General features: G+C 45.3%; 1 protein-coding gene across 2 annotated transcripts; it reads right to left on the bottom strand.

The window, feature by feature from the left end:
- Window positions 1-803: 803 nt before the first annotated feature.
- LOC129183237 (E3 ubiquitin/ISG15 ligase TRIM25-like) lies at window positions 804-9,348 on the bottom strand. Of its 2 annotated transcripts, none has more exons than XM_054780257.1 (9): window positions 8,655-9,348; window positions 8,379-8,474; window positions 8,150-8,230; window positions 7,897-8,049; window positions 7,402-7,561; window positions 7,275-7,313; window positions 4,931-5,026; window positions 4,769-4,846; window positions 804-3,297 (listed from the first exon to the last, which is right to left on the bottom strand). In XM_054780257.1, the coding sequence occupies exons 1-9, from the start codon at window positions 9,258-9,260 to the stop codon at window positions 2,750-2,752; spliced, it is 1,857 nt and encodes a 618-aa protein (XP_054636232.1). In that variant the 5' UTR covers window positions 9,261-9,348; the 3' UTR covers window positions 804-2,749. The 2 variants fall into 2 exon arrangements, with proteins under 2 accessions (XP_054636232.1, XP_054636233.1); XM_054780258.1 differs by having other exon boundaries at window positions 4,952-5,026.
- Window positions 9,349-11,015: the final 1,667 nt, after the last annotated feature.

Below are 11,015 nucleotides of genomic sequence, written 5' to 3'. Positions count from 1 at the left end.
GACAGTGGATGCCCTCCATGAAGCCATCTTCACCACCAGAAGCAACATTCCCATTAGCCTCCTGGAAACACCGGTATCAAGCATGCCCAAACACATTTTTCAGCTGATTAACAAGAATGGCTCAGCTACTCATTACTGGCTCCTTTTTTTCTATTTTTAGGGGGTTTGAGTTTGTTTTTTTTTTGGTGTTTTTTTGGTGTGGTCTTAAACTTTTGATCAGCTGAAGAACAGCCTATTTCACTTTTGCAATAAATTGCTTACTCATACTTTTCTTTTTGTCTCACTTCTTTTTGCATTTTGAAGCTCTACTTAGAACCTCCTTAATACCCAACAGTGCAAAATGTCCATTCTTGAAATTCTTCAACTGTTCTTAACAGGGATTTGAATCAATGCCGATGACATTTTTGGATTCTAGGACAGGGGTGTCCGAAGTGTGAGTCAGGGGCCATTTTTCGCCATGCAAATTGTATTTTCTTTGCCCAAGCCACATTCCAAAAATACAAACAAGATAACTCCCCTCCAAAACATCCCAGTAAAAAAATTTAAAAAAGAGGAAAAAAGGCGGGAAAACTTGCATTGTAAAAAGGAAAAAAAAAGTTGAAATGTTATATCAACATGACCCCGCATCCTTTATTTTTTCAGTATGTGGCCCTCAGTAGAAAAAGTTTGGACCTCCTGACGTAAGCAGTAAGAACGTTATGGCTCTGAATGGAATAGTTGCGTTATCATCATTATTATTTATTTCTGTGGCACGAATAGAGCCTTCATGACCTGACTGATACATATAATCAATAACTGCCATCTTGCGTAGGCCACTTTATTATGAGCTGCCAAAACCACTCAAACGTACAACACACTTTACAGTCGGCTACGAGACAGAAGGACAGACGGCAAACAGAAGTAGAAAGCATGAATATCATCATTAAGGCATAATGTAACAGTCCTACAAGTTTTAGAATAAAGCACTTGGTGTATTTCAAGCATTTCTAACTTTGGCTTTGACCATCACATTGCACGAAACTCATTTTCATCATACTGAAAGCTTTTTCAAAGATGTTCACCTTTTAAAATATGACAATCACAATGATGCAGTACAGCGCTGCAAACTACACCCGCGACAATAAACATATTGCTCAATGAACACCCGACAGTGTTAATCAAAAGTGAACATTTTGATATCTCTTGTGTTGTATCCCATTAGATGGTGCATCTAATGAAATGTCAAGTGACTGAGTAAGCTATTGTTTTTCTGCTAATTTATGTCATCATGCGTATGTAGTATATACAGCATATGTGGCACAGTGATCACAGGCCTTACAGAAAAGTCTCCCAGAGTGGTCATAAAGCTATATAATATTGTCTGTAACCATCTAGAACAGTTTTACTTTATTTGGCCACCTTGCAGACCTGAAAAACTTGTTTTCTTCATGACCAGAAGGTTACCTGAGCTTGTTGTTATTTAAAGTTATTGTTAACCTTAAATAAACCTTATTTATATTTTTAGTCTTAGTTTTTTTTATTTGCATTTTATTTTAAAATTTAGAGAGTTTTCTTTTTTTCGATACGATTACTTTTTTGATATCTACTTTTTTAAAATTTTGATTTAAAAAGGTAGGTTGTGCACACCTGGAGGTAAGAAAGACTCAAACAAATTAGGATTTGACCAACTGTACCTGTTGATTTGTCCTAATGAAATATCACAACATTACTACTATCAGGAGAACCAGAGTATAGAGCGGAGGGAGCCACCTGCTGTGGCCCCGCAAGGTGCACTGTATTCGGGCACACGCTCCGAGCAGCCAGTGTGACGCCACAGAGGTCTCTGGCAAACCTTCTGCACTTTTCAAACGCCGCGGCACAACAAGCCCCAGGCGTCGTAGCGATGCTGGTGTTTCAGGTGGCTGATAAGGTTTTTTGTGTGCTCGATGTTCCCCCCCCTCATCGCGGAGTATTTGGTTCAAATAGGACGCAAAATGTCTTCCTCTGAAAAGTGAATGATTGTTTAGAAGTGAGCTCAGGGGAAGTTAGGACAGGCCGTTAACATCACAGGCAGGAGAAAAGAGTGCTTGATTTGCTCACCCACACAGTACACCTCATTGGAGCATTTTTTTAAATTATCAGTTGTCTGAGCTATTTTTAATGTTATCGGATTTATCGGTATGAGGTCATAATTCCCTCATATCTGCCCGATAATTATCGGCCCAATAATGATCATGCACACCTAATAAATAAATATTATTATATTTTTGTGATTATTTATAGCCTAATTAAACCTAACTAATTCACCTTTAAGGTGGAGCATCTGTGACCAGATGACCAGATTTGTTCTCATTCATTGTTATTTTTCCAATAGGAAATAATAGGAAATAGTCTGTTCCAGTATCAAACTGTTGCCATACAAGCAATGTTTAAGGTACATTTTGAACTTTTTTCAGTGTCATACAAGTGTAAAAAGAAGCAAAACAGTGTTACTTGCATAAAATGTTAACTTTGCTAACAAGCGAGGACGTGCATGGTGATGAATTGAACACTTACAGTACGTCACAGAGCTTCCTGACTTTATTCTCATGCTGTTCTGGCTTTAGAGGTTTTAGTTGGAAGATTAAAAGTACCTTTCTTCGAAACATTAAAGGGTTTTCACAGACAAGAAGAGTTTGATTCCTAGTTGGGATGCATCCTCTAATTTGAGGCCAGAGTTGATGTACACTTACAGCCCTTCCTGGAAGTAGAATCAGGGATGGGGCTGAGTCTAGCTCCCGCCTCCTGCCGCCTGAGGGCAGATGAGCAGGGTGGAGTCCAGGTCTAGCCGGAAGGCCGGATACAGCGGCTGAGAGAAGGGGCAACGGAAGGTATGGAGAAGCATCATCGTGTCAGACACGCTATAGAAGGACAGCGTCCCCTTCTGCCGCTCAAGGAAGACACCGATGCGGGGGCAAGGCGGCGCCGCCACAGTGGTTTTACGGTTGTCATGCCAGGCGGCGTAGCCTGTGTGCGTGCACCTCAGCCGCCACGAGTTCTCATTGCGGCCCAGCAGGCAGGGCTTTCCGCCACCCTTGCGGCCGATCCCGCGGTAGGTGGCGCCGATGTCGATCCAGCCGCCACCCTGCCACTCCACCTCCCAGTAGCTGGCGCCGCCGAACTGGCCCTCCCGGCACAGCACCTGAGCCACTGAGTCGAAGCGCTGCGGGTGGGCGGGGTAGGACTGGGGCTCCTCACCACAGTGTGCCCCATAGCGACCCTCCAAGAGAATTAGGGTGGGATGGGCTGTGTCCGGGTCCAGGGACAGATGACAGGAAACTGTTGGGAGGAAACAGAGAGGCCACGTTAGAAATGTGACAAGCTGACATTTTGGCAGCAAGCGGACAAAGGACACACACTCCCTGATGAATGATTGATGATCTGCAAGGTGTTGGATGCTGTCATCCAATCAGCTCCGCTCTGGACAAATGCTGAGTGACAGTCGGTCATCACCAAGCAGGATCCACACGGCATTCTCACATTTCCTCAACTACATTTAACCAACATTGGTTTCCCTTTCAACTAGCAATGATCCCGGGACCTGAGGAGGACCCCCTGCATTTAACATGCATACAATTCCCTTAGGTTACTATAATCTATACTTTATTGATCCCAAAGGCAATTCTGGACAGAATGGGCCTTCACCCTTGGGGCCGGCCGGGCCCAGGCCTGACCACCAGCCTGACAACCAGTCGCTCGCCTGTGAGCCACTGCCCTGAGCCTGGCTCCAAGATGAGGGAGGCCCCAGTGTCACACATACGGGCAAAGAGACCCTGCCTGGGGCATATAGCCCCGGACATCATAGCTCCTAGGATCACTTGGGCGCTCAAATCCCTTTGAGTAATCGAAAGAACGAGATCGTAGAGACAAGTGGATGAAATAGAGAAAAGAGAGAGGGTGAGGAACTCGGTCATCCGGGAGGAGCTCACAGTAGTAGATCTAGTCCAGATGCCTCCTGGACGCCTCCCTGGTGTCCTGGGCATGCTCAGCTGGGAGGAGACCCCAGGATTATGTATCACAGCTGGCCTTGGAATGCCTCGATGTCCCCCTGGGGGAACTGGAACGGGTGACCGGACACCAGGAAGTTTGGGCTTCCTAACTGAAACCCCCGTGACCCAGACACGGATAAGAGGAAGAAGATAGAGATTATGGAGAGTATGGAGATTCGGGACGTCTAGATGTTGCATGTGGACACTTTGAGACGTGAGTGTCGCATGTTTTTGTCGTGAGCCCGGCAAAACACAACAGCAAGCAGCATATCATGTGCTATCTTCAAGAAACGGATGAGTGGTAGGATTAAATAACATTTGCTTCTTCCTACTCCTTTTTGGACATGTGGAACTGCGAATTGGGGTCGCACGTTGGCCGAGTGGTTAGCATGTGCGCCAGTCAGGAGATTGGGAAGACCTGGAGTTCCAATCTCCGCTCTCTGTGTGAAGTTTGCATGTTCTCGTGCGCGGGTTTTCTCCGGGTACTCATGCTGGAGTCCTCAGACCACATTACCTTTTTCCAATTGCTCCAGAACAAAATTTTTATATTATTAAAATCAGCTCATTGACAAAGAGGCATTTGTAAGACCAGCACTCGTTAAAAGCAACTTAACAAAGGCGGTGGAAAATATGGTGGAACCCGTTGCTCTTATTACTTAAGATGTATTACTTTGCGCATTTGCAGAGAATGCGCCCCCTTGCACTAAATGGGGCCCACCCATGGATCTGTTCTGCGTGTAGGGAGGGACAGCTCTGCTTACATCTGAGGAAAGCAGCCCTCATCCTCTGATCGGCCGGCTGCAGAGACAACAAGGACAGTGGGAACGATGCCGGCAACACTAAAGAGGCAGAGAGGAGAAGATGGTGTTTATATTTATCCTGTGAGGAGAAGCTGACTTGTGAAAAAGAGTAGCATCGTGTACTGCCTGTTAAGGTCCACAGACCTTGTGTGGCATCTTGACCAGCTGATCGTGGTGACTGATGAGGCTTGAAGTTTTCTGCGCCAAGATGTCGACCACCTATGAACATGCAGTGAAGAAGAATGATACTTTGATGATGTAAACTTAACAACAACCTGTTTTTATTTACTCCACAGCCCCCCCCTCACACTGGTAAGACATGATTTTTTCCCCCGTTTTTATGTTATTGCATCATATGGGGTTTCCATGACAACGGCCTTTCAAAATATGGAAAAGTTATAGGGAAACAGGATTTACCGTCTCAAGGTCCCATATTATAAGCGTGTGTGCAACAAGCATGTATTGGGAGTGTGTGTGTTGAAATCTATACTTTATTTTAAGATGTGTAGCGGAGCCTTTTTTGTGGGCTTACACATGGGGTGGGCTCATCTTGCAAGGAGCAGTATCATGTTCATGAGGAAGGAAGTTTTTCTTTCACGATGTCACGAAAAGCTTCAAAAGCAAACATTCTCTCAAAAGTGAAAGCGATGATAGGCTCTAAGGACACATACAGTGGAACCTTGGTTAGCGTACGTCCCGGTTTGTGTGTTTTTCGGTTCACGTAAACAAAAAATGGCGGCAAAATTTCGCTTTGGTTTGCACATATTTTCCGGTTGGTGTGCAATGTGGCGCGCGTCTTGTTGCTTTATTAACTCATTCAATCCTAGCCATTTTTCAAAAGACAACGCCTTCCGTACCGGCCATTTTAGATGATTTTGACTGAAGGAACACAGAATATTGTGTTCTATGGCTATAAAAACATGAAACCTACCAAATAAAGATTAAACTCCCGTCTTTTATCAGAAAAAAAATGTTTGTTTCTACCTTTTTCCGTTCTTTAGTCATCGGCAGTAGAACATACAGTACGTAGGTTTCAGAAAAATATCAGTTCCCGACTAAAAGGGAGAAAACCAGCTTTTTGTGAAAAGATTTACAAATATAACACCATGAACTATTTACAATTTTAACACAGTGAGTGTGTGTGTGCGTGCGCTAAAATTTCCCTGCAATGCGTAACCGTCTGCACGCTACACTCTTCCATGTTCTTCCACTTCCTCCTTGCTGTCATGTATGTTTCTCCATTCAAATTCACATGCCGAGCTCTTATCAAATCCACCTCTGCCACTTTGTGGCTGTTTTTATGGCTTAAAGGGCTCTAAAAGGGACATCCATTAGTGTGCAGTTGCGTCATCACCTCTTTTGGCCTCTCCCGCAAAAAAACATAAAAGATGTATAAATACATCTTTGAGATCGGGTGTTTGGGTTTATTAAAAACATACAAATATGTCTTTGGTATTGAATGACTTAAAACTCGACATGAATCCAACTATGCTCTTAATGTATTTTTACCACAAAACATCCTTGTTAGCATCTCATTATCTTGCTAATACAAGGAAACAGAAGTCAGCTTGATCCCTCATCTATGATGTCATCGTTTGATGACTCTGTGGTCCTTTGCTAACACAGTCACGCCACAAGTCTCAAAAATGTTAACACAAAACATGTTTTTATAGTTTTATATGCATAAAAAAAATACAAAATACATATAGATGATCAATGAAAGTGATAAATGTACATTTAGGCTTACTGTCAACTTCACTGTAGACGTGATTGTTGACAAAGACACAATGTGGCAATGAGATCAACATGGACACCACCTTAGTGTTTTGCCATGAGTTATTTCTCGAATTCAATTGTGTTGCTCACTGTCTTTATCAAAGTGCGGGCACTTGCACCTTTCTTTGGCACAGTTTGGGGTTATTTTGCAGCCGTGATCAAAAGAAAAGCAGAGACTTGAGGCGAGAAACACTAGTGGATTCAATAAATACCTCATGGCAAAACACAAAGGTGATGTCCTGTTGATCTTGCTGCCACATCGTTGCATTGGCAGACAATCACGGCTTCAATGAATGTAAAAGTAACATGAAATGTTCATTTATACCTTTCATTCAACATTTTGCATTTTGAATTATTTTCTGCATGTAAACTATAATTGTAAAATTATAAAACATATTTTTTGCTTTCTGGAAAGGATGAATTGGGTTTACATTATTTCTTACGGGAAAAATGGATTCTGTTAGCGTACATTCTGGTTAGAGCCGGACCTTCAGGGACGGATTAATGACACTGAACCAAGGTTCAAGTGTGACTATAAGACACCCATGTTAACTTAATTAGCAGGTCTTCTTAAAAAGAACTAATTAGTCAGGCAGCGAGCCAGGTTATGTCAGGTGAAATGTTGAATTAATGATGGGTACATAGCTCACAGGGTACATGACCTACTGTCATTGAGGATGTGTGTTCTCACCTTTGGCACACTCGCCACCTGACGCGTGGTTCTCGTTAACTGCAAGACAAACACAAATAAGGACAAAAGGAGGTGAGGCGAGATGAAGTGTGTGTGTGTGTTCGTGTGTCATCTCCATCTGCTTTACCCGCCTGGCTGATCTTGTCCACCTCCTCGCGGCACACCTCCTCCACACAGCTGCGGAGGTGACACAGCGCCCTCCTGGCGCCACTGAAGGCCTCGATGGGCAGGCTCAGGGTTCTTGAAGGGCGGGCGGCTAGGACAGGAAGACACAGCAGCGGCGCTGCCTGGGAAGATGGAGAAGAAATAGGAGAAGGGCACAGTGTCTTTAGAACACCTCGCTGCATCCTTCAGCCGGGCAATGTCTTTTCCGCTGGTGGTTGCTGACTCATTGTCTCCATGCTGAGCCCTTTGAGGCCTTCAGGAGGTGCTATGATGCATGCTGTCAAACACCCTCGGATAAGAGGTTGTCGACATAACTGAAACTGATTCTAGCCACCTGCTTCCACATTTACTTGTGACTTTGGGCCCCGAGACATAAGGAGAATGGGTGACAATAAAGTATTTAATTTAATAAAGCCACCAAAAGATGCTAAAATATCTATTTACTTCTCAGCCTCACCTGCAGGAAGTGTCCATTGTCATCCGTTTCAAGAAGTTGGTTGATCTCCTCATCCCTCCTCCTCAGCGCTTCCAGGTCTTTTCGTAGCATCTCCATGTCCAGCTCGGCCCGTCCCACCGCCGCTCGCTCCCGGGCCTCCAGCCTCGCCCGGACCTACACAAGAGTCAACATTTGCCTACTGGGGTACATTGTGGTCATCTACCATGCAACCCTGTCCACGACTTTTACCTTTATTGAATTGTTGCCGACTCACCTCAGTCTTGGTCTTCTCCAGGTGGAGCGCCATGTCAGCGAAAAGAGCCTCGCTGTCCTCCAACACTGCGGAAGCAGACACCTGGAGTGCACATAAATGACGGAAAAGGCAGAATTTAGTCACAGTGGTGTGGCTACATGACAATGTGGTGCGATAAAAGAACACTTTGCTGTGCATGGATTGTTGTATCACATATACAGAGTACGTATGTATCCATGGTGATACACACCTTCAGGGACTCCAAACTCTGCTGAAACTCCTCCAGCTCACGCTCGCAGGCTCGGATTTTACCCTGAACCGTCCTCTGAGACTCCTGAAGCTGAATCTGGACACCAGACAGACCATAAGGTGCAGTTTTACCTCCCCCCAGTAATCATTGGGAAGCATACATGTATAAGGGCTTGACACGTTTCATAATACGTGTTATTTAATTATTGTATATATATTTATTTGTAGTATTAGAAAGTTTATAATCACGGTTAATATAATATTAGTATTACAGTACCTGTCTCCTGGCCCTCTGCGCCTCCCCGGGATGCACTTCCTCCCGGTCGGCCTCACACAGCAGACAGTCTCCGGTCCATTCCACCGGGGCGTCCTCCACCGCGTCTCCCCCTGCAGGAGGCTCCAGTCCCAGACGGTGCTGTGCACACAGCCTCTCGGCGGGGCACTCCACGGCTTCCACCAGCTTGTGCCGCCTCAGCGTGCCCACCTCCCGGTGAGGCAACATGTGTGTGTCGCAGAAAGACGCCAGGCACACCAGGCACGACTTGGCCGCCACCAGCTTGCTCTCCGGCGGGCAGAAGTCGCACGGCACCTGGCCCGCCCCGCCCTGGTAGAGCTTGGGCGGCGGAGCGAAGGCTTCGCTCAGCTTGAGCTTGTCCACCACCTCGGCCAGCACGGTGTTCCTCCGAAGCACCGGCCGAGGGCTGAACGCTTCCCGGCACTGTGGGCAGCTAAAGTGACCCGGTTCGGCCTGGTCCCAATAGTCATTGATGCACAGCATGCAGTAGGTGTGTCCGCACGGGATGGACACCGGGTCCTTCAGCATGTCCAGGCAGATAGGACACCGGAACTGGCTCTCAGTCACTGAGATGTTGGCCTTGGCCATCGCTTCTTGGAGCTCCTCGGTTCCCCTATCCACCTTTCTTCCGCCCACTTGTTTGATTTGTTGTGTCCGGGAGGGACCCGTGGACAAAAATAACTTCCGCTACGTCATCCATTCCATTCCATGTTCCATTGACCTTCGACGTACTCTGCCCTCCATTATGTCTGACAGGCATGCCAAGCTCTTAAAGCTACAGTTCACGTTTATTTAAGCAAGAAAGACGGTAGGTTATTTTATAGTATTTTTAAAAATGTGTCCCTATGAATGACTCGTAACAAAGGCTCAGTTTTACACTTGTTTATTGTAATTGCTTGACTTAAACATATTTTTGTACACATATAAAAGCAATACTGGCTAAATATTGGGTTTCTGCACGTGGAGCATGTTTTTTTTTTTTTTTAAGTTTTGGTGTTTAAATGCTGCCATCTGGTCCCCACAAAGTCATGGGTGTCCAAAGTGAGGCCCATGAGCTGTATGCAGCCTTTTTTTTCTTTTTATTGGCCTGCGTCACATTGCAGGAAAAATTTATATATATATATATATATATATATATGTGTGTGTGTATAGTATATATAGATCAGGGGTCTCAAACTCAATTTCACTGGGGTCCACTGGAGGTAGAGTCTGGGTGAGGCTGGGCCGCATCAAGTATTGGGACTTGGGCTGGGAATCTCAGGGTACCTCACGATACGATACGATACGATACAATTCACAATACATGGCTCACAATAACGCTTAAGGGCCACACCTCCCCCGGTCCATGTGATAACATCACTGTTAGTTCAGTGTTGGTGTTTTCTTGCCCCTGTAAGTATGTAAGTAACACTGAGCTTGCCCAGATGTTGCGGGCTGCAGTTACACTACTCTTTGATGTCCAGTCGCAGGCCGCAAGATACGATTTGGTGGGCCGCAAATGGCCCGCGGGCCGCGAGTTTGAGACCACTGATATAGACAAAAGTCTTGTTGCTTATCCAGGTCGTATGTATGACTTCCATGAGCTTGGAGGACTCCATCCACACCTCTGAGCAATGACTCAAATACCTAATTGATAAAATCATCTGGAATGGCAAAGAAAGCAGTCTAGCACGACTCCCAGAGGAGAGATAGGGAATATATACATGTAGGTAGAAGGATGCTGAGTTTGGAACTGCCAGGCACGAGGCCTAGAGGAAGACCAAAGAGGAGGATGATGGATATAGTGAAAGAGGACATGAAGGTAGTTGGTGTGAGAGAAGAGGATGAGGAAGACAGGGTCAGATGGAGGCAATTGATTCGCTGTGGCGACCCCTGAAGGGAAAAGCCGAAACGAAAAGAAGAAGAAACAATTTCCAAAAATTTGTAACATGATCCTGCATGGACCCTATCTGGTTTACTCTGGGGGCTTACTGGGTGGGAGGGTGGCTGGAAGCAGTGGAGAGACAGCTGCTGGTCGGTAGAGAGGACAGGAGGGCCGTGACGGGATGGATGTAAGATGAGAACGCTGAGAAAGGACAAACAAACAAAGGTGGTCGTGAGGGATTGAGGTGAATAAATTCTATCAAACTTTTTCACCTCTTTTTTTTCTTCCTGATCATCTCGGGAGACACAGCCTGCGTGTGAACACTGCATGACCTCAGTGGATGAGTCAGGTAATCCTTTTTTGATTCTGATCCAACTTTGGAAGGAAGAAGGGAAACGCATATACACGATGTGCGCAATCATTTGTCAAGTGTGCATTTAATATACTGTATGATTACATGTGACATATTGTTCTATGCT

The sequence above is a fragment of the Dunckerocampus dactyliophorus genome, chromosome 6, assembly GCF_027744805.1.
Source record: "Dunckerocampus dactyliophorus isolate RoL2022-P2 chromosome 6, RoL_Ddac_1.1, whole genome shotgun sequence".
In the NCBI taxonomy this organism is placed as follows: domain Eukaryota; kingdom Metazoa; phylum Chordata; class Actinopteri; order Syngnathiformes; family Syngnathidae; genus Dunckerocampus; species Dunckerocampus dactyliophorus.
Note: the sequence above shows the minus strand (reverse complement) of the source record. Positions and strands in the feature narration are given on the sequence as shown.

What these genes read in the sequence shown, in the direction of transcription:
- LOC129183237 (XM_054780257.1), bottom strand. Translation starts at nt 9,260, where the DNA reads ATGGCCAAGGCCAACATCTCAGTGACTGAGAGCCAGTTCCGGTGTCCT. An exon ending in ACAATGGACACTTCCTGCAG is followed by an intron (nt 7,562 to 7,896) that starts GTGAGGCTGAGA and finishes CCATCTTCCCAG; the next exon opens with GCAGCGCCGCTGCTGTGTCT. An exon ending in TCTGTGGACCTTAACAGGCA is followed by an intron (nt 4,847 to 4,930) that starts GTACACGATGCT and finishes CTGCCTCTTTAG; the next exon opens with TGTTGCCGGCATCGTTCCCA.